Source organism: Rhea pennata, chromosome 4, assembly GCF_028389875.1.
Source record: "Rhea pennata isolate bPtePen1 chromosome 4, bPtePen1.pri, whole genome shotgun sequence".
NCBI lineage: Eukaryota > Metazoa > Chordata > Aves > Rheiformes > Rheidae > Rhea > Rhea pennata.
This window is the reverse complement of record NC_084666.1, coordinates 64,810,640-64,833,648: the sequence shown is the minus strand read 5'-3', so window position 1 is coordinate 64,833,648 and position 23,009 is coordinate 64,810,640. Positions and strand designations below refer to the sequence as shown.

Sequence of the window (23,009 nt, the reverse complement as noted above, 5' to 3'; positions counted from 1 at the left end):
GTCGCTAGCCTGCTGCGCAGTCACGGCGAAGGGGCAGAGTCGCGGGGCGCCCGCAGTCAATCCAGCGCCGTCTCCCTCCCCGCGCCTGGTCTGGCTTGTTCCTGCCAGCACGTGAGGCACCGTCTGCCCCAAAGGCTGCTGAAACCAGAGGGCTTTGGATCAAGCTATGCATCAGCAGGGTCACCTTGAAACCTGTTCGTTCTGCACTTACTTAAAGATATGAATCAATGGGCTAAACTTTACCTGCCTTTCTGTCTTTAAATCTTCAATTCTGATTTTTTTTTTAAACTAGGATGAAGAGTCACTACTTTTCAATTGATACACTTAAATTATATGCAGTTTTCACTTCTTACATATCGAATACCAAATTATCAAAGTTTTTCTGGTCGTAAGATAGATGCACTCTGTTACCTGCTGATTTAAAAATGAATGTTCAAAAATGAATTAAATCCCATTCTAGATCTGCTCTTACCACTTTTTTGTGCCCACTTTCATGACCTCTTCCAAGTCCAAACCCTGTTCCCTTGCTTTAAAACAGGCCTCCTCTAGAGAGTGCTCTTGCTGGTTCTTTGGGTTGCGCTAACCTAGTCTTTGGAAAAGGCATGGTTTATTTCCGATATCCCTGCTCTTAAATTTGACAGACAGCCTGTATAACACTATTGGGATCAAGATAGAAGTTTCTTTTCAAAGCAAATAGCCCAATTACTGTATCAGAGGGCTCACAGGGCTGTTCAGCACAGCTTATTTTTTTTCCATTCTTCTCAAAAAAATCACTAATTTAACTTCAGAGAACCAGATAGGATACCACACTTACTTACACATATGCAATACATATGAAAAGCAGAGATCTAATCCTCAGTTCCTCAATAATATGTCAAACAAGAGGCAAAGTCATCCTGCATTTTCTGTAGAGCAGAGAATTAATTCTCTCTCTCCATAGATTTGGAATTCCACCATTTTTCCTTTTGTTGCCTCCCACTATCTGTTAAGAATCCTTTTTTTTTTTCTTCTTGTTTTAGTAGTATTTAACCTCCTCTTGTAGTAAACAAGCAGATTTTTGCCACACTGCTGCTGTTCCTGTGATCCAACCGTCTCTTGCTACAGAGATCACAGACACCACATCCCTAGAGCAACAGCAACACCCCTAAAGCATCTCTGTGCTCTCTGTAAAGGGAACATTATCTATAAATGTATACACGGTGCTACTTACGCACATATAGTGTGTGTGTGTGTGTGTATATACATATATATATATATATATAGTGCACTCCTATGCATATGCGTACATTCAGTTGTGCAAAGCACACTTCATCTTTAGCCTCACCATTGAACCCAACAGCTGATGTCAGTATGAATCAGCTGAGAAAGCAAGACAGGTATTTATCTAACAGACAGAATAAGGAGATAGGGACTCTCTGCAATGCAGCCAAGTCCTGCCTTCATGCGAACACAAGATACTACAGCACTTTTCCAGATTTTTAACTTTTCCAGTTTTTAAAAACTTTCTATTTTATGATTTTTAACTTTCAATTCAGAACAGAAATAGTCCTTTTTTTTTAACATTCGTCTTCTCCCATGTTTCTCCCCATTGTGCATTTCGACAGCCTAATCTCCTGCTTCCTACTCTCAGCCAGAATCATTCCGATTCATTCCAAGCTGGGCATAATCCCTGAACGACAAGGTGCCACCTGCACTCAGCGACTGATTTTACTAAATTTTCGAGCAACATCTGCTCAAAGCCTCCCCGGTGCTGAAGTCTGGGATTACCACTTACATGGGACTTCAGGGAGATGACAGCACTGCTACCAGCGGTGCCCCAGCAGAAGGGGAGCACCACCTCCCCTCTTCCCTTGCCTTTTGCCCCACATCCCCGCCAGGGTCCTGGTACCACAAGCCAGAGAAATGGACTTACCAGATTCTTCCCTCCGCATGGTCCAACGCAGAATCCCCCCACGTATGAACCAGGATTACCACAATATGTATAAACTCCTGCTCCGTAGCTGTTAACTTCTTACTGCAAGCAGTTAAAAGGCCTTTCAAAGAAAACTAGCTTTGAAAAAACAAGAGAACTGTCTTAGACAGAGTCCATCTGTCTGTCTTCTCCTCAAGGAAGCCAGTAGTGTGAAGCTTTCATAGAACCTGTAAAACCTCTTGGATCTGGTGGTGCAACAGCATAAATAATATTCTGCCTGGTTTGAGAGAGGTTCTTCTTTTCAAATGGTTCAGTCTGTAATAATATCACTTAATAGACATCAGTTCTTCATGAAATCCACAGAGGCTGCATCTATATTAGTCTATTAAACATGGCTGGGACATTTCTCTGGTCCTGAGGTTAGCTAGCACTTGATGCCTGCATCCATACTATCCAATCTATACTATACTATTAAATCCCCCTGCCCATGGAAATGGTGCATCTGCGTGCAGCTGTCTGTTCTCAGCCATGCTCAGGGTGCGCCGACTGCTGAGCTGTTCCCCGGAGTCGTTTGGAGCGGCGCCCGCCGGCAGGGCTGAGGCCACGCCAGGGCCTGGCGGTGCTCCCGGGCAGTGTTTGCTGGCACAGCTGGAGCCGCGGGGCTCGCTGTCACTGCGGGCACCGATTCCTCAGCACGGCAGAAGTCGGGGCCTGCTGCGCACCGAGATGGGCCGTGCCCCAAAACAGCACCACGGAAACAGCCGTGCTGCGTGCCCAGGGGTGGGTATCCCAAACCCACCCAGCCGCAGCCCTGTCTCGCAACTTGCAGTTTAAGCAACGACAGGCATGCCCTGTGCACCATCGGCTGGTCAGGAGAATCCCCTCCGAGGACGTAACAGCATGACACGGACAGCAAAACACAAAACACAACCTTTCCTTCAGAAACGCTTCCCCGGGCCATTTCCCCAACGCCCCGACACACGTGCACACCGTTTGCCTCTCAGTTGGTATGACTGGCCGGCGCTTAGTATGGCTACTTTGAAAAATGTGCTCTGCAAATCTATATATGCAACAGACCAAGCAAATAAGAAACCCGTCACCAAAAGCCAGAGCTAGGGCACGTGGCATCAAAGCGAGAAGGGAGTGGGAGGAGCGGGGAGAAGGAAGGAAGGGCGCTTCCCCTCACACCCGCGCGGACGCGCTCCGTCCCTTCCCACGCACGCCGAGCTGTGGCTGTGGGAAGTTCTCTCAAAAGGCACCATGAATAAACCCCAGGATCCAACCCCCCTGGGATCCGGTTCCTAGCAAGGGTCACAGCTGGTGTCCCCAGGAACGATCACACCATGAAAGGGCGCCTTCTTGTACCCCCTTGGAAAAAAACAGGGCCACTGACTACAGTTAAAACCCTCAGGCCCTGCAGCCTTGTGAACACAGGGGGACAGGCAGCTTGCTCTGCTGGCCGTACCTTCGTGGTGCTCTTGGCCCAGGCGGCAGTGGGAGGTGAAGAGCTGCCCTTGGATCCGCTCCTGCCGCGGTCCTCGTGCAGCACCTCGGCAGGGAGCCCCCAGGGCACGTCGCCCAGCAGCACAGGCAGGACATCGGGAAGCCCCACAGACGCTAATGCTGGAAGATCCGCGTGGGCTGCTCTTAAACACGCCCTCCTCAGATGCTTGTCTCGGCTTGTCCCACAGCAGCTCTGCAGCAGTTCTGCTGAAAAAGTAAACACTACCAATTTAAAGCATGTTTTTATAGAATTTTGTTCCTGGAGGAGCCCAGGAAACTGAATAGACATGTACCAAAACTTCCGAAAAAGAGAGGCAAGCAGTCTAAAGTGTATCAGGGTATGTGGTCAGTAACAGATCAAAGGCAACATCCAAATTTTAAGTTAAGGAAAAAAAAAAAAAAAAAAAAAACGCTGGAGCACAGTGAAGACCATTGTGATGTCCAGCCAGATATGAGTAAAGAACTAAACTCAAATGAGCATTGAGCAGTGTCAGTTACGCTCCCAAACTAGGACAAAAAATTGAAAGACTATTTAAGGCAAGAAATTTGATTACTAGGGATCAGTGGAGTCTTCAAGAGAGACACTAAGAGATCTCTTCCTTCGACTTCCATTGAAATTTTGGCATCTTATCTCAGTTTCTTGGACCAGCTGGAAGACGGGAGAAAACGTGATCCCACGGGGTTCTTCAAGTTTTCCATGCCCAGATGGAATGTTTAGTGTTCTCCCTCAAACAACAAATACACAATTCATGTTAGCCACTGTTTGGAGTGTACAAAAAGGGCGCTAAGATAGTAAAATCATGCACTAATATTTAAACCCACAATTCTGTAGTGTATAACCATTTACATAGAAACCAGACAACTTTATTGCATAGTTACAGGTGTCACTAAGCAATGAGCAATTCAGTCACCCTTATGTTGTATGCTACTGGTTTTATCTCTCTTATAAAAGGATATTTTAATTGGCTGAACTCCACTACTGAAGGCTGATTACTAGAACTGGGTGATGTTTAATTACCCACAAGGTGCATTAGGCAGTTTTGCGGGGTGTTACGAGATCTCAGCATTTTGGCAGTTGGCTGTGCGTCAGCAAGCAGCCCGGCAGTCACGCTCGCGCTGCGAAGCTTTCTGTGAGCTACCCTGCGTACTTTAACCCGAACAATCTTTTTTCCAAATGAAGATACAAAACAGAGTCTTGATAAAGATATTTCATTAATATAAAAAATAGAGGAAGTACATGGTATATCAAGGGATGCCCTCATCATCACAAAAAATATGGCCGATCTGCTTAAGTAAGTGATTAAAGGGCTATACCAAACTTAAAAGGGTTCAAATATGGCTCTGCCACAGAGTTTCAAGCTTGCAGGCCTGTTGCTCAGGCTCTCTGTAACACTGTTCCCATCTTCTGTTCATACATTCCCCTCTCCAGACGCTTCCTCGGCTGAAGCTTGTGCTCAGCATCATCGGAAACACACAACGCTGGCTGAGACCAGGTGGATCCCTAAGGCACGTGCTCTCTTCATTTGCCTCTCCAGTTTTGTCAAAAGGATAAGCTGTGATACTACGGACACCATGCAAATTCAAATACTGCGTTGGATTCCCTAGTGAAAATAGGAAGTTTCTCCTACTGTGATGTAGTTGTTACTGCAAGTCTGCTTCCTTCCTCACGAAAGACCTTCAGCAGAGGAGACCCATGCAGCAGCACCCCAACACTAGCTGCTGAACCCCAAACCCATTACATGCTGCAACTGAGTGTGCAGGTAGAAAAATGCACCAAACAAACAAACAAGGCAATACCCTGAACATGCAGTGAATAAATCTGAGCTATGTTCACGACCCCTCAAGCAGCAATTTGATAAACTAACCACAGAAGGCCCAAATGGGGAATGCAAGCAATCCCCGGGCACAACTGCACTGCCCAGTTTGGGACTGGAAAACAACTGGATTCTATTTCTGGCCCTGAAATGCACTGAATGGCATTTCAACAGGTGAATTTTCCACTGACCAGGCTTTCCAGGACAGCCCGGGAACACAGCATTTCCAAACCACATTAGGTTACCAACAGTGACTGCAAATTAATCTTGCAACATGGAAAATAATTTGTTGGGGGAGGGGGAGGGAGTTCAAACCTCACCATTAAAAACACTCTCGGAATAACGGCTGTGTTCAGACTGCCAAAATGGGCACCCAGCCCTCACATCCCAGAGATAGGGCAACAATTCCCTTTTACAGATGGACTGCACGGCCCAGCGCTGCCCTTTGACTGCAGAGCTTTTGGGAACGTGAGCCTCTGGCAAGAGAACTGGAAGCCGATTTCAGTCCTACTCACCGAAACGTCCACGGGGTTTACCTTCTCTGCAGCCGCACCCTTGCGTTTCATCGTGATTAAAACTTGTTTCTGCAGTAAATCACTTTAACACTCACCGACAGGGGAGCTGTGTGGAGTCAAGCGTGGCAGCTGCAGCAGAGTTTATCCCAGCGGTCTCAGGCTTTGCGCTCCAGCCTTTCGGCCAAGGATGAAGCTGCTTGGCACCATCCCTGGGCACGTTCAAGGCGCTGGCAGCAGTTTGCTCTGTGCCCCTCTCCAGCCCGCTCTTTATACTGCTGCAAGTAAGGTGGATAAATTCACCCACGTGGCAGATAAAAAAAAAAAAAAAAAAGTAAATGCTTATATTGTCCAGATAGAAGTAGGCAAACTCCACTCACTTGAAATTACTCACAAATGATACTGTTAAATGCTGCTCTCTTGATACACAGCTACAGCAAAGACAGGTCAACTAGCTTAATCTGCAAAAAGCAGTTAGTTAAAAAGAAGCAGCATGATAAAAAGTCCCTATTTTTCAGCACCATTTAAGGAGGAAGCTTGCAAATAAGGTTAATTTGCTTGCAACTCCCAGAAGCAGGGATCTCTCACTCAGCCCTTTGGTCTCTGCCACCCCTGGGCTAATCATCTGCAATCTTTTGGAGTCCTTCCATTGGCTTCAGTAGTGCAAGATCAGGTCCTTAGTTACTACCATACAGGTCACCTTGCTTCTGATTTAAAGGAATCCTCTCTGCTTCTTAGAGAAACTCATCTGTTTTTCTCTCCTGAGAAGAAGGAATAGCTGAATGGGGCATCTAGAAGGCTGCTATGCAGGAAGCAGAGAAAAACAAACACATATTGAAAAAGAACTCAGGCAGCTCGAAGATAAATAAAAGCAGATCAGATACTGAAACTGTCACTCTCTGTGAGCTGTTTGTGTCTGGTTTATATTCAATTGCTAGTTCATTTTTAGCAGTTATTTCTCCAGTCTCTTGTCAAGCAGTCAGCAAATATGCTGCAGAAGATCCCCACGTGCTCCAGTAACAAAGATCCAAGCAGTGTTTCAGAGCAAATGGAGTAAATGGAGTTCTTATTCAAAGTAACAACTGTTGTTTAAAATCATACTGCTGCTGCACCTGAAAATGAACAACCTCCTTTTCTTCCCCACATAAAACATCTCAAATGCAACATGTAGATATCAGCCCCTACTCCACCATGCCCAGCTTTGTGTTATGGCCTTTTTTTTAAAAAAAAATGTATGTACAACATATCATCACTTGTTCCTACACAGACCATTATAAAAGTCTCCAAAGCAGATTTTTAAATTAGTAATAGGTATCAACATTCAAAGTCTTTTACAAAGTGCATTTGAATTAACACTAAGCCATGGCAGCCTCATGGCAACACAAAGAAAGAGCTTGTGAAGCCTCACATTTGAACTTATTAGAGTTTCATTGTAACATAGACTAGTTTCCAGTCTAGCCCACAGCAGCACCAATTTGTCAAAAGCCTCTTGAACAGACCTACCCACAATTTTGTAAGTTGTATGTTTGAAAGACAGACAGCCTTATCAGCAGGTGCTGGCCTGCTCGGGTGCCTCTGCACGGTGCAACCCACAATGAAGAACAGCTGGGAGCTACAGGCGTCACGGCACCCACACACATCGTCCTATTGGGGTGCTGGACCCTTGGCAAGACCCAGTCCTGTTGCTACTGCCCCTGATGTCACCTAGGACTGTATTGGGCCCTCAGGGTGAACAGATTCAAATCAAGACCTGTAAATCTAACTGGAAGAAGTCCTATTTGCTTCTCAGTCTTCATAGTTTGGCAATCCACAAAGAATAACAACGTGAATTTATACAGTGTGTCAACCCTGTGCTACACTGCAGGGCAGAAGGAGCTGTAGCAGTTGAGATCTTAGCAGGCACCATCAATAGACAACGTGAGAGCAGACACTGGCATTGCTTCTAAGCATAACTAAATGTTTAATTAAGCAGGAAGTCACTAAAGAGAGTGAATTCAGCATGAGAATATTTCCTTATCTTGCCCACGGTGAGGGTGTGCATAGAGTTGGAGGCACCCCCTGCAGCTTACCACGTGGGGTAGAGCTCCCCTCTGCTGCACGGGTTGCTTCTGCTCTCACCGCCTCCTTTCCCTCCACCTCACATGGCCATCCAAGTTTCTCACTGCATTTTTTCTTTCACTCTCCCGTTTGCTTCAGGACTTCGACTTTCTCTTGCTCTTTCAGCTCCATGTTTCTTCTGCAGTCTTGAGCTTTTGAGGAAGAACAGCTCCAGCAGGTCAACAAAGCTGCTCTCCTCAGCTGCATATTTTTAAGTTTAGGCCCAAACGACAATGAAGATTCATGTTAGATATAAAGCACTGCACCTGGCAGTGTTTGCCAGATCCTGCCCAAACAATAATAAAGTTTCTCTGCCTCAGGGCCTGCTGAACCCAAAGACTGTTTTCTCTGGTAGTAGAGGCCAGTTTACTCCTGGAGATAAATACTTAGCAAACAGGAATTTTTTGGCTTTAGGAACTAAGATGTCAGAACTTTTTCCTGCAGCCATGGTCACACCCTTTGTGCATGCAACACTGAGCTATTTAAAAAATAATAATTCCTGAGGAATTTTCCTAATAGCCACAAGGCAGCAAGGCATTCTGTCAGACACACGTAGCTATTATTACCCCATCTACGCCTGTTGACCTTCCAAATCCGTAAAGATTAACCAGCTGTCCAAAAAAAAAACCTCTCTATATTTATCTCTATAACCTTTATTCTACCACTTCTTTTCCCTGGGCAATCCGCAAAGAATCACCTTTCAGTTCCTGCCCCAGGAATTCATCACATTTTGGAAATGTTTGTGTGCTGCAATTTGGACTTTCTGAATACTAAAACAAACAAAAAAAACCCTTATACCTTTTGCCAACATTTCAACAAGCAACAACAGAGAAGTACTGCTGCCCAACCATACAGTAATAACATATTTTTGTACCTGAAAAAAAAACCACTAGTCATTTAAATGACCAGTGAGCATAAACACCAGCCATTCCAACAATCATGCTATTTCACCTGGAGGTATGATAGATGAATTGAGTGTGTGAGTTTGCTAGTGATTTTAATAAGCACTAAGTCCACAGAAGAGTATTAAGTATTCCTATATTAGTTTCGGGACCTCTTTCTAAAATACAATATATAATTAGAATAGCTAGGGGTTCTCTCTTCTCTACAGTTGGGCATCAATTTGTAATACAATACAATATTTTTATAAGATTTTGTAAAAATATACAAGGATTAAAATAATGGGAAATATCTCTTTCCATTGATTTCATTGCCTAAACCCACATAAAACTCCAATGTAAGGAAGCTCAGATCCCACATATTTTCTGTTCATAAACACAATTTATTTCTGTTTGCCCCTACATCTGGAGAGAGCACCTCTGAGCAACCAACCTGAGCTCCCAGCTCCCGACCCAATTCCTTTTACATTTTCCAGCCTTCTCTCCATTTCCTAGAGGTGAAACCACAGCTTATTGCTGCCTGAGACAAGAGAAGAGGCAGTAGCATCCTGCTGTTATGAAGAAACTGTTTTCTGCCATTTTAAACAAAATTTATCTCATTTTCAACAGCTTTCTAGGACAGGGTTTGAAGATGGGGTGGTTGAGTAGAGGGAGGAAAAGAGCAACATGTAGTAGAAATAACAATTTTTAAAAAATTTGAAAATACAGGAGAGCAGCCTACTGTTCCCAGTTGCTGTGCTCATTGTGTTAGGCCTTGACTTGGAAGAACAGCTAGAAAGCTGTTGAAAATGAGATACAGTGAGATACATCTAAATCAGAGCTTTACTTATTGGCAGAGCTCACCTGTGCCACCCCTCTCCTTGAGTTTAGCTATTAACTTCAGAGAGAGCAGGAGTATGCCTAGTGATACAGCTCAGCTAGAAAAATACATTTATGTAGACTCAGCTGATAGCAGAGTTACAATAAAGGTTTGAATTCAAAGGCAGCTATTCTGGTTTTTCATCAGCTGGTTATCTGGCACATGACTTCCAACTTCATTAATTTACTTAGAAATAGTATTTAATTCTCATATAATTCAAAATTACAAATTTACCAAGTTTCTTCCAGATCAAACTTACAGAAAGAATAGGTGATGGGCTTTAGAGCACTCTAAAAAAACAACATTAATAATAGCTGGATGAGAAAGCAACAAACTAACAAAAAGTTATCAACAACTTCTGGCTAATTTCACAGGGTAAAAGGGAAGGACTTCATTGAATGAGAGAGAGCAAAATCGCAAGAGAAAAGTATTTCTCTTTTCTCCCCAGTTAATATTGTTCACAGTAGTTTCCATGATTTATCTACATTTCTGGCCTGTTTATTTGTTTTCCCAGATAATGGAAATAAAAATAACACCTCGCCTCACTCCAAGAAAGCTGCAGTGAGACAAGCTGCACGAGCCTCTAGCAGAGGCTAATTCCATTATTGCACCTCTACTTATACAGGAGAAGCAACATCCTCTACCTTTGTATGGGGGACCTGGGAGATGCTATTCAGTAAATTCACCTATGTGTGCATTCAGGTGAAGTGTATCAGAAGGACTGCTTGAGAAGTGTGACCAAGGTTGGCCAGTGAGAAGACCGTGGGACCTCCTGAGTCCCTCGCTCCACCCCTCCTTTGGGTTCGCTGGGGGAGTGAGTGCTACCTAAAAGGAAGTGCCTCCTCTAGCAGCAATTTGATCTCACTTCACAGGTGCAAATCCTTAGCAGTTTGCCAGACTCTGCTTGTTACACAAAAGCCTTCAGTCTCTTGACATTTTAAGAGGGTTTGAAGAAACATCTAATGAACTAGTTAAAAATATCACATGGAGTATGTATACACAGTCAGCCCACTCTGATCCTAAATCACAGAAAGCAAAGTCTGTACAGCCTAACAGCTCATCCTGCCTATCCCTCCTCCCCTAGAGGACTCCTCCGTAACAATATCTGCTCTGTTGCCTTGTCTGGTATGCTTTACATGACCCAGGTGGCCTCCCACCTTCTCTTGGCAGACACACAATCTGCATCTGTGCGCGCGTTTGCGCTGTGCCTGGCACAAAGAGGCTTTGAGCCGAGCCGGGCACCTCCAGGCGGTGCCCAATGTAAATAAACACTAGGGAGCTCCCGCTAGAGTACTTTGCCTGACGTTCAGCCAGCATTCTTGCTTCAGCTAATTTGAAACTCCTCCTCTTGTGAGACCACCCAAAATGTCTTTATACGGTTCGGGTCACATCTTAATCATCTGGCCAAACTTAATTCCTGCAGCACTTTTGATCTCTCCTGATTAATCAACCTCTCCAGCCGCTTAGCTATTCTCGATGCTTCCCTCAGGATTTCTCTCACGTACAGTGACCTATTCCTGTTTCAGACACCTGCAGAGCACCAGGCAGGACTGTAACTGCAGATGGTGGCGCGTTCCCACAGCTGACGCTAATGAGACTAGGAGGGCAGACAATGCAGGGTACTGCCGACACCGCAGAGAGCGGCGCAGAGACGCATCTGAGCTAGCTTTAAGCAGGCTGCTCGGGCAGCACAAAGCGCAGGCAGGGCTCAGCAGCCTGCACACAAGCCCACACTGCCTTCCCCGCTGCTACTGCTCGGCTGCTCTCTATCCTTCACTGAGATAAGGTCTGCTGGTGCTGCGCTGCAGCGCGGATGCACTGCTTTATTACCAAATCCATTCCCAAACACCAGTTTACAGTTTTCTGCTTGTTTTGTTCACAGTGCAGACAACACCCGCTGCAACTGCTTACACAGCAAGTCACAGGCTTAAGCACACCCAGGGCCTCCTGCCGAGCCATTCAATTACATCCCTCACTCCCCTTTCACCCTGTGGTCTGTCTGCTTCCCACAGCCGGGGGGAATCAGAGGCAGGAACTGCTACCGAGAGAAATAAAAATGATCAAGAAACGGAGGACAAAAGCAGCAACAACCAGTTAATGCAGACAAGTAACCACCATTAGTATTTTACCTCTTTGCTGGGCAGATTTCACATCTCCCCTAATATTAAACAGTCAAACACTGTCTTACTCTCAGTTAAAATGATAACCGTATGACTGATCCTACTAAGTAAAATAAAAGAATATTATGCACTGCACAATGAGGTAGCCAAGCAATTAGACTTCTTGCATGGCAGCTTTGCAGTATTGACAATGTGCCAAAGTCTGACCGTAGCCCTTGTTTACAGCCTCTTAGCAATGCCCCCAGACCGCTCTGCCTACGGTAGGATCTATCACTGCTAGCACCAGCACACTCTAACTGCCAAACGCTGAGTTTGGGATTGGGGTGTTTCATGCTACCATTGAGCTGGTGTAAACGACGCTGCAAAGCACAGGGAGTGGAGGCACCTGGCTCTCAGACCAGAAAACATTTAAAGAATTGATGGAGAAAATCCTGTACTGCTGCAATAGAAATATTGTTCTTGAAAAGCAAAGAGTATCCAAAAAGGTAATGCTATATTAATTAATAAATACTTTTATACTAGATAGATCTTACACTAGGTGCTACACAAACAGGTAGACTTCTGTTCAGTGGAATCTCACCTATTATATTATTTACTTAAACACACAAAACCTCCTAAACTAGGTGTTTATCTTTTCGTAGGGTATTTTGCATTTGAAGAGATTTTTTCTGAGAATCAGTGTTCTGCAAAAGCTACTTAAACCTTGCAACACCTGCCTAACAGCGGTACAGCACAACCTACCTAATAGGAACTTCCATCTCAGGTGAATTCAGCACGGCCTGCTGACAGCACTTAAAGCAACTCTCTCCTCATTCAGTATTATAAGATTGTTTGTCTCCTGAGTTTGAGTTTCATTTTGAGTCCTGCCTAGGAAACCACGCGGGGTAAATACATACCTCACTCATGGCCTAATGGGACCTCTCTTAAGCACCTTAAGTTTACCAGATAACGCCTAGAAAAACAATGAACATATATCCTAAATGTCAGTCTTCTGAATGCAAGCAGGATTTGACAAAAAGCTTCAGCTACTCAGTGTTCTTACCTTCCTCTGATCTTGAAAAAGAAGCAATCTCCTCTAAGTCTGGTGTGCTTTGACTTGTGATGCTAGAAAAAAAGAAATCAATATTTCATGTGGGAATTGCAGTGAGCAGAGCTTTAGATGAAAAAATGCTATCACACCAATCTCCCCCAAGAGGGGTTAAATGTCAGGAACTAGAGGGAGGAAAAGGGAGCAAAAGAGAAACAGAAACAGATCCATTTTTGTAATTTTCTCATTCCTTTCCTTAGAATTAAGCATTTTTTCCCTTAAAATTGGATATACATTTAATAATAAAAACAACAGCAACTACTATTTTTGCTCTTACTTTGCCAGCATAATTCTGGGCTGTGCTGAACCCTTAATTTCATCTCCAAATTAACCAATAGGTTTTTACAGTGGTTGGCCTGGAATGAATGCCTGCCCTGACAAAATGCAAAGGCATAGTTTGCTGAAATGTAACTATGCACATTTTACTTGTCAAAAGCTGCAAACTCTTTGTGGAAACTGTTTATAATTCAGTAATCTCCCATACTCCTAAAAATGTCTTGGTTACTCAACTAAGTTTATAAGCCATCCATAGAAATAATCTATTTAGCTCAAGGCAGAGACCTTCATACCCGAACATATACAGCAATACATACATGAATAGACAATGTGAGTTTATCTTGGTTGGACTTTCATCTGTAGAGTTTCACCAACAGTATATCTGGTCCAGCTATTGCCATCTGTCTTCACGGGTTAAAACAGACTAATTTAAACTGACTTAACTCAGAATCTTGCCCCCAACAGTTGATGCACCCAAGAAACCTCCAGACAGTTACGGAAATATTTGCCCATTTTCATTTCATACATATGACTGTATTTCCTAAATGCATTACGCTTGCAAGTTTTCGTCCTTCGACTCACAGCTCAACCATGTCAAAACAAATTTAGCATCTATTAATTTCCATTCTTCCTCTTAAACAATTATTCTACACCTCTAGCAGGGCATCAGGTTACTCATCTAACATTATAGTGGTGCTTACAGCATTCCTCTTTGTGGTATGTGCAGTCAGCGCTCTTCTGACTATAGGTCTTCTGTAAGCTGTAAAGCAGATACATTCTTCCAGTCTTGAGAGAGCCCTTCCCCAATTTCATGACTTAAGAGCCTGCTTTATCTCTCTTGATTTAAAGCGAGTTGCAGTCTTTCTTGTCTTCCCATAATTGATGAAGGCTTTTTTTTGAGAACATCTCACAGGGAAGTGAAACTCTATAGAGAAAACATTTTATAAATGCTGAAAAGATGTCACCTTTGATAATTTCCTTCTCAAAAGAAAAGAACAAAACAGAAAACAAAACACATTTTAAAGGAGCAAGAGACAATTCTTAGAGGAAACTAACTCCACAGATCAGACAACAGTGGCAGAGTTGGCTAAAGCTCCACTTCTTGACCATCTACTTAATAAAACAAAATAGATAAATAAATAAATAAATAAGAGATGCTTTCTAGTGTGGAGTAATTCAGTCTCTTACATGAAAGTTCTCCATTTGTATAAACCTATCACATCCTGCATGTCAGCCAAATTAAATTCAGTTTTACTTTAACTGTAACTCTGCTTTCCGATGTCTCCTTGTTACAATCAGAGGTGGGGGTATTTTTCCATGAGGAAGTACTGGCACATGGCACAACTACAGAGGAAATGTACTTATCATCACACTTCTGCTCTAACACCTGATGAAAGCAAAAGCTGAATAAATTAGTCATTTTCACGTTTGGGAAATCGGAAGGTCAACAGCAACTCTCTTGCACCAAGGCTTATTTCGACACTCCCTCTGCTTGCCAGTAGGAAGCACGGCGGTTCACGAATGCTCTCTGTCAGCACTTCACTGCTGGAGAGAAGGACTACTGATCTTGCTTGGCCAACACGTGAATGACACTTAACAGTGTCTCCTTCAGAAAAGATTAATTTAATTGAGAATATTTAAATACAGACAAAAGGCAAGAAAAAAGTCCAGTAGTCATTGTATACGTTTTCCCAACCTTTGTTCTTTCAATGTATGAGCTCATCAGAATTTAGAAATCTAATGTCACAGACCTCAGCACTTTTCAGAACTCACAGGGAGGTGGTAATGGGAGGTGATAGTCTTTTCACAGACCTATCACTGAAATAACATGCAAGCTACCACTCCTCTTGACTGTATGATGCCTGTAACACACAGTAAGCAACCTCTCCACCTCATAGAATCACTCTGGTCAGTGGCAGGATCTTCTCAACTCCAAACTACTTTAAAAAGGTGGTTGTTTTTTGGAAGTACCTTGTAATCGTCACAGGTTACCAAGAAACCATCTAACAGATTTAAGACATTGTTCTTTTCAAAAAACAGGCCTAAAAGGTCCCTTCTGTAGCATAAAGAAGAAAGAAGGCTAAAACCTTGGACATCTGGTGAACCTTCCTTGAAGGAAGGCCATTCCAGGAGAACCACCAATGTAGAAGACATGGTGCTCACATACCTGGATCTCAAGGGAAATGCCTGAGATCAGGTGGGAGTTGAGAAACACTCCACAAGCCAGGCAGGCCAAAAGCCATGCCAGCACTAGTGACTTGCATACTCATACTCTCATACTGTTTGGAAGTTTGATCTTGGTGAACTCTCCAGGCATATGACCTTTTAGCTTGTGGAGTGCCAGCAGAGTCCAAATCTGTGGTGCTAGACACAAACACAGGATCTAATCTTCTTTCTGGTTACCCATTTCTTAAGCAGAGACTCTGCCCATCTTTGAGCCAGTCACACCCACAGGTACTCAAGCACAGCCTGTGCTGCAGTTCCCGTCTGCTGAACCAGCTAATTCAGAGTTCAGAGAGAGCCTTCTGTTGAAGAAGGCACCACATGGACTTTGCAATGGATTTTCCGACTCATGAGGCTTTTCTTTAGCCAAGAGGAGACATGTATATTACTAGAAAAAAGGATTTGCACCGAGGCACTGATGTTTACCTCTGTTCTCCAGGACTGTTGTTCAGAGTTTGGAAGTGCATCTTAGCAGCACCCCCAACTGCCATTTCATCTTGTTGCTATCTTGCTGGAAAATATGTGTTCTCCTTTCCATCCTGCCAGCTTTCACCCTGGTACACCCTGCAATCAGAAATCCCCTTTCCCTGGTTTAAATCTCTAACCTACCACTTCTATCCTTTTGTTCTAGTCTGTACATTCTTTCACACTCCATTTCACTTCCTGCAGACAGGTGGTCAGACAACTTCTCTCCAAGACACGCACACTCCCTACAAATTCACCATCATGCCAGAACAGTCAGAGAGATTAACTTAGTTTGCTTTGTAGGCTCTGTTTTGACAGAGACTGTCCAGGGTTAGCTCTGCAGTTTCCAAAGAGTTACCAAGATCCATATAGCATATAAGCTTCTGAGACTGAGTTGTTCTTGGATTCTTAACTTTCCACATAAGCTCACAATAGTCCTTGAGCCAAAACTGGACAGACCAGTTATCAAGTTATCATTAAGAGTATTTAATCTGCAGTAGCACACAGTCCTCCACTTGTGAGCAGGCTCCCGTTATGCTAAACATGGTATGAAGTAGTAAAATAGAGACATTTCCAGTGAGCTTATAGAGTACAGAAGATAAAACGGATGGGGTAAAGAGCCCTATCTGGAGTGGGACTACTTACATTAGTGATCCCTAATGAGCGTCTCTGTGACTATTATAACTAATGGATTTATATATTTTTTAAAGTATTCTAACAGGTAAGCAGGTAAATGTCTAATTCTGGATCCCTACACAAGCCACAGGGTTATTTAATTTATAGCACTCTATTTCTCTGTATGCAAACTATGATACTGATGGAGCATTAAGCAATAGGTAAACATTCTTCATAATCTTCATTTGAACTACAACAGCATCAAGAAATCCAGTTGCAATTGGATCTTGTTTCTTCTTGCTTCCTTATAGTCTGCACGAAGACAGAGTAAAAGACATCCTTCTCCCAAATAGTGCATGTTTGAAATGTCAAAAACAGGCACACAGTGAGAGAAGAAACAGAGCCACAATGAAGTCAACTGAGTAGCCTCAACTGACTGGCAGAAATAGGAATAAACTTTAAGTCTTCCAAAGGCAGCTTTCTATCTGCTTGTTCATATTGCCTCAATGGTGGTTACAAGAAATTGAAGCATATCATCCCCAGCTCAACACAACATGAGAAACAGGTAACTTAAAGCTACAACCACCCTAGGAACCAAAAAAGAGGTAACAATGGCAGCAGGGTGTATTAGCACAATGACAGAAAAATCAAGACCTAACAACGTACAGAAGCCATGCAGAAAAAATACAATAGTTATCAGTGCATTAAAGACCAGGAAACAGAGAAAAATCAACTACTGGAGCACAGCATCAGGTTCCTCCCAACAATTCAGCTTCAAGGTTTTGTCTCACGGTGTTCATACAAGGGCAGATCGAATTCAAAAAGTTCTCTTTTTTAACTGAAATTTTTTTAGCCACCATGAATCATAATAAAAGGCACATGGAATAGGACACATCCCAAAACCTCAGCCTGGAATGCTTCATTTTGTTTTTCTCTTTCAGAGTCCAAGTATATGTTGATGCTCTTGGCAGAAGCATTTAACAACAGGAGACAGTGACCAACTTGGCTCTCAGCTAAAAAAGCATAATTTTAGCTGAGTAGGATCATCAGATTTCTTCCATGTTTCATTAGCAGACTGAGCTCTACTCTTAAAAGTACTGTAGACGTAATCATTTTTGCAGCTATTCACTATGAAGGCTGTTAAATATCAGATTTCCTGTGCTCACTGTTAACTGTAAAGAAACTATCAAGCCTGATCACAGTTAAATCTGAGTGATAGTAACGTACACAAAGTCAGAGGTGGAAGCAGAAAAGAGTCAGTAACTGTCTTACTGTGAAACAGAATCTGCAGCACAGCAGAAAACTGGAGACTCACATCTTCCAAATTTCTAGTTAGCACCTCAGCTATCAGCTCTTAGCTGAGTGCCAGTGGAAAACACCAAAGCCTAGCTCAGTAGTTGGATACAAATTCCCAAAACAAGGGAAACAGCAGGATATGAAAGCTGACTGAGCCCAAAAGCCGTGGGCAAGAAAAATCACATTGCTGCCATCAGTGATACACCCAGAAAACAGTAACTGAAATAGCTGATGGTACAAAAAGGGGAGCAAGCAAACTGGAAGAGAGAATCTGCTATATGCTATCCAGCAAATTGCATATTTCTCACAATACTGATACTTAATGAGTGTACTATGGTACACTTGTGTTAAATGATTATATACAAAAACATACATATATTTTCATGAAACCTTCTACTCTGCATGTTTTGAATGGATCCTGAGGATCTAAGCTCTTTGCTCTGAATGAAAGATATGCCTCTTTTACGCATGAATATGCCTAAGCTTTCACAAAGAGGCCATAGCTACCTGTGGGTCTCTGCAAAGCAAACATCAGTTTCAGCTGACGCAGTAAACAAATGAATACTTCTTAAACAAATAATTACACTAGAGCAATACAGGGAGAACGGAAGCATTCCAGACTTGCACTCAGTTAAGGAGTTTTCAGACAACAAATTTGCTCAGCAACACTTGACATTAATCCCTTTGTTCTCTGTGCAGGTGAAGTTGCTCCTGTATGTTTTCAATAGTTAGACTATGGTGACCTGTTTACTACTTGCAAGTATTCTGAACGCTGAAGAAAGAGCAGAATATCTATCTATATTTTTCTAAGGTAAAAAACCTACTCTGCTGCTGGCACATTCTGAATGCCTGCACAAACTCTTTTTTTTTTTTTTTTTTTTTTTTTTTTTTTTTTGACTTTGCAGGACTGATTTTCCTACAGTCCTTCTTTCCTTCTGAATGCAACTGAAGTCCAAACACTTTCATAACATCTGAATCTGATTGTAACTGCCATCCACACTGTCAATATTCTCCAGTTTTGTTGAATTATCAAGAGGCCCACTGGGAGTCTGAAGACTCTGGATCTTTTGGAATAAGATACAGTAAAATATTCCTTTTATTGAACCATAATTCTATATAATTAATTTGCACAGAAAGCATTATTTTTACCTTGCTATCTCATATTTCCCCAGAGAAAAGCTTTACAGCTCAGGTGATGCCCAGATCTATCGTTATAAATCATCATACCTTAATAACTCAGCTTGCAAATACAAAAACCTTCCCACACACTCATTCTAATCAAAATAGAAATGCTGCCATGTACAGCGTACACATGAATTCCAGCCTTAAGCAAAAATAAACCTGCCACAAGATGCTCTACAGAGCCAAACTGTCACAGCATCACTGACACTTTCCATCCACAGCTTTGGTGTTTCACATGTGTCAGCAACCCAGACATTATCACTACGAGCCAACTCAACCACAACTACAGTGACTAGGCAGTCTAGTTTCCCCAAATTCGCCCCATTTGGAAAATCATTCCTACAGTCCTGTTCTGATCTATTAAAGTCAGGCCATCTTCGCTTTCTTTAAAATTGTGCAAGATGTTGCTGGTACACTTAGGGCTGCACAACACAATATATGATGTCCACTGGAGCATCAGCTTTGTTAATTTGGCTTGGAGGAGGGAAGATCTGCTCCTGATCATGATTTGGGGATTCATTTTATGTAGCGTCAACAACCTTCCCTCCTGGTCCTGTTGCTGGGCTGAGAACAACTGCACTAGGAAGGGAGAAAAATTCAGAAGGGAATATTTAAAACTGCAAGGAAAAAGACATCTCTGGCCTTGAGCCCCTGCAATGCATCATCCACTTGGGCATTTTTAGGTCATCTCTACTCTGCAATGCAACCTGGGCACATGCACACAAAATACAGTCACAGACTGGCACAGTGCTATCAGCAACGTTTCCCCAGTAGTTGATCTCTATCAGCTGAGGACTGCACAGGCCCCTCCAAAAGTAACTTTTGCTCTGATAAACAGAAATTAACTTTGGTCTGTGATAAAATGGTTTTCTGTTCCTGCCTCATAACAATCAATCATGAGTTCCGGAAAACCACCTTCCCACAGTCTAAGTCTTTGGTCTATTTATAAGGTACAGTGGCATAACAAAGTGAAGGAAACAACTGTTCCCTGAAGGTAGCTGGGCACGGTAGGAAATGTACAGAAATAGAGACTCGTACACACTGTTACCTGATTCTGCGAGGATGGTGGTCTATCAGAGAGGTTCATATTCTGTTGATTTCTTTAGTAATGGGCATTAGCACTGAGAGGCTAATCCTGAAGAAATGCATGGAGTATGAAGGTTAGATTCTCCCTCCTTTCTCTTTTTCATGAGAGTTTTAAACAGTCCTTTGATCTCCAGAATTTTGCTATTTATGATTAATTGTTATGTCATTATGTCTGGAATGGTCTGCATTAAAAAATAGGTTAATTTTCTACTTGGATTAACAGATAACACAGCATACTGTACAGACTTTATAAAAGCACTTTCTAATTAAATACCTGTGCACTCACAGACACAATCTAGCTACAGGATGATCCCTCAGGAATTTACTTTATATTTTTGGAGGGTTGTATATGATCAAACATTATAAGCCTCTCTTGCAGTGACTTTACTGCCTCCTCTGTAGAGCTCTAAGAGAATTAGACTGGCGATAGGGGAGGATGATTACTTACTGTTCTGCACTTTAGGTGGGGATTGGCTTTCAAAATCAGCCAAAAAGTATTCAGCAATTACTAGTTGCATTGTGTGATGAAAACCATGCTGTGCACATGTGGAGTATTCTGGCTGCGTACCGTCTCATCAACAAGAGCTAACGAGACAATTTTCTCCTTGAAGACTATGCCACTGCTAAACCCAACAGTAAAGACAGCCTTTGCACAAGCAGTACCTCCCGTAGAGCAAGCTCCTGATACAAAACATTACCTAACTGCAGACTGCAATTCAACACCTTCAGCCACGAAGGACTCCTCCTCTCTCTGACAGCAACTGCTCAGATGTGTTACTTGAATGTGAGAAGCTCCAGGACCCGTGTGTACATTCTCAACGATCTTTACATCACATCCCTTCACCACAGCTTTGGTGGGTGGCCTTTCCCTGTTTTTCTTTTTATTGTTTCTACTCCCTCTTCTTTCCCCCTGCAAAGTACCATCATTATTATTATTCTAACTACTCTTCCTTAGCCTGATTAAGGCTCTCTGGCTATAGGAAATATTTTAAAAACTTTTTAATAAAAAACAACAACATAGCAAAGAACCCTCCGGTTATGAAGTGGATTCAGCCAAAGCCTAACATTTTGATCATCCCTCCTAATTGTCTGTAGAAAGATCAGCATAAAGTATTTAAAGTATTTAGGCCTATGCATAACTTAAAGCTAGCAGTCATGACATTACTGTCAACCTGAAGGTGCCCCAGATCATCTGCATAAGTATCTTGCTGAATCAGGAGGAAAACAGTGAAGAAAAACATTTTTTTTTAAATCAGCTAAATGAAATCAGTAAGGATAAATTTCAGCAAGTGTGGCTCACTTACCCTTGCTCTATTGTGCAGGCAGAATGGGTGGCCTGCAAAACATTTAGCAAAACAGGTTGATACGGAAAGGATTGCTCTGCCAGCACTTCCTTCCCACTGAAACCTTTCACAAACAGGCTGCATGTAAATCCTGACCTTTATAAGGACAGATTTTCCAAGCTCAAGTCCAAATTTTTAGGTGTTAGCATCCAGTGTGAAGGCCAGATTTTCAGGAACTTGAGTCTCACTTAGGTATCTAACATAAGGTGGAGATTTTCCCAAGTACTTTGTGTAAGTAACTGAAGACTTCTGAAAATTGGCTGGTGTTGCAAGAAGCAGTTTCTGTTGCAACAAGTAACCTTCATCTAACCTAGTTCATAGCAAGTAGCAGAGACAAGAGCTCTAATATGGTTTTGCACAAAATCACAACAATCCAAAAACTGTAATTTATGGAGCTACTATATATCACAAACAGATGAGACTTTGCAACAAAACAACACATTACAGTAAGTGAATAGGTAAAAATGGACATTACACGAACCCTTAATGTAGAGGAACAGCGGGGTAAATGTGTTGGGCCAGGCATATGTCCTTTTCATCTTTTCATGAGGAAAGACAGCCAACCACTCAAAAATTTAGCAAAAGGCAGTCCTCCATGCACCTCAAGCAAGAACAGGCTTAAACCTAGCTAAACATACAAGCCTGGGGACCATTATCTTCTAATCACCAACAGTCTGCTTGACTCCAGTTTTAGATTTAGATGTGAATTTACATAGAGGATAAAAGTGCTCTATGTACCTTGAACTGCCTCAATACACTGAATCAAAACTTCCTATTCTTCCTGCCCTGTTCTCCCTTCAAACTAGGGACCTATCCACTGCTGCACATTCATCTAAGTCGCTTGCTCTGAGTGACTCCTTCAAAATTTGAGTATGATAAAATGATTAGTGGCTTCTCCAGCATAATTTTGAGCTCACAATACCCTGAATCGTCATCTTTCTGTTTGCTTGCGCAATGAACCAAAAAAAAAAAACTCCTTAGAACACCAAGTCAAAATTCCAGAAAAATCACTAGTCATGTTCTGTGATAACTTGTAATTCAGAACTAATACATGCTTTTATTGCTTCAATTACAGTAGTAACTGGATATCATAAGGAGATTAAGATCCGATATGCTACTGCACAAACTTTAGACTATCATCTCTAAAGGACTCATAGGCTGGACAATGCCAGAAGCAAAGGGTCAGGGATGGGGTGCTGTAACAGTTGTTTAAGGGCTTCTTAGCAGTCTATCATATTCACATTGTCTTTCAGCATTGATCTCTCTAAGTTTCTCCCTGAAGTTAAGAATAGCTTGGAACAGAAGTGTTGAGAAACTCTTGCCTTTTAGAAACCATGTTTAACAACTGATTTAAATTCTAGTTCCTGTATTTATTCTGGCTTCACTTGTCAGTTCCTTGTAAATTCCCATTTTCCTAGATTGACTGTATCTCATTTTTAGGGTCTTCTCCTTGCCTATGTTCACATAGATATTATTTATAGAAAAAGAGAGAAATACACGCACTGCACTGTATGCACTGGCTCAGGCTGTCCCAGTGCTCTTGGCAATTTTAATCTTGTCACCTTGGAGGATAAAAGGCTTGGCTGGAGGCCACTCATGCCATAGAAATCAGAGAGGGAGAAGCTATAATGGAGGGATGGCTGCAGAAAGGGTGCAAGTGAGCCAGATTTGCTCTCCTTCTTGTCTCAGGGAAGGAGAGGTACTCACTGCTGCTCCTGGA

At 42.6% G+C, this 23,009-nt stretch overlaps 1 protein-coding gene across 1 annotated transcript; it reads right to left on the bottom strand.

Annotated features, from left to right (window-relative positions):
* Positions 1 to 2,836: 2,836 nt before the first annotated feature.
* Positions 2,837 to 15,793, bottom strand: LOC134140094 (uncharacterized). Its single transcript, XM_062574956.1, has 5 exons — positions 15,729 to 15,793; positions 13,781 to 13,877; positions 12,759 to 12,820; positions 5,840 to 6,019; positions 2,837 to 3,622 (listed from the first exon to the last, which is right to left on the bottom strand). The coding sequence occupies exons 1-5, from the start codon at positions 15,791 to 15,793 to the stop codon at positions 3,214 to 3,216; spliced, it is 813 nt and encodes a 270-aa protein (XP_062430940.1). The 3' UTR covers positions 2,837 to 3,213.
* Between the last annotated feature and the right edge of the window lie 7,216 nt (positions 15,794 to 23,009).

Excerpts from the sequence above, each read along its gene's own strand:
- LOC134140094 (XM_062574956.1), bottom strand. The coding sequence starts at position 15,793 with ATGGCAGTTGGGGGTGCTGCTAAGATGCACTTCCAAACTCTGAACAAC. Across the intron at positions 13,878-15,728 it reads AACAGTCCTGGAGAACAGAG|GGCTCTCTCAAGACTGGAAG; the intron begins GTAAACATCAGT and ends AAATTGGGGAAG. Across the intron at positions 12,821-13,780 it reads ATACCACAAAGAGGAATGCT|CATCACAAGTCAAAGCACAC; the intron begins GTAAGCACCACT and ends CTTTTTTTCTAG.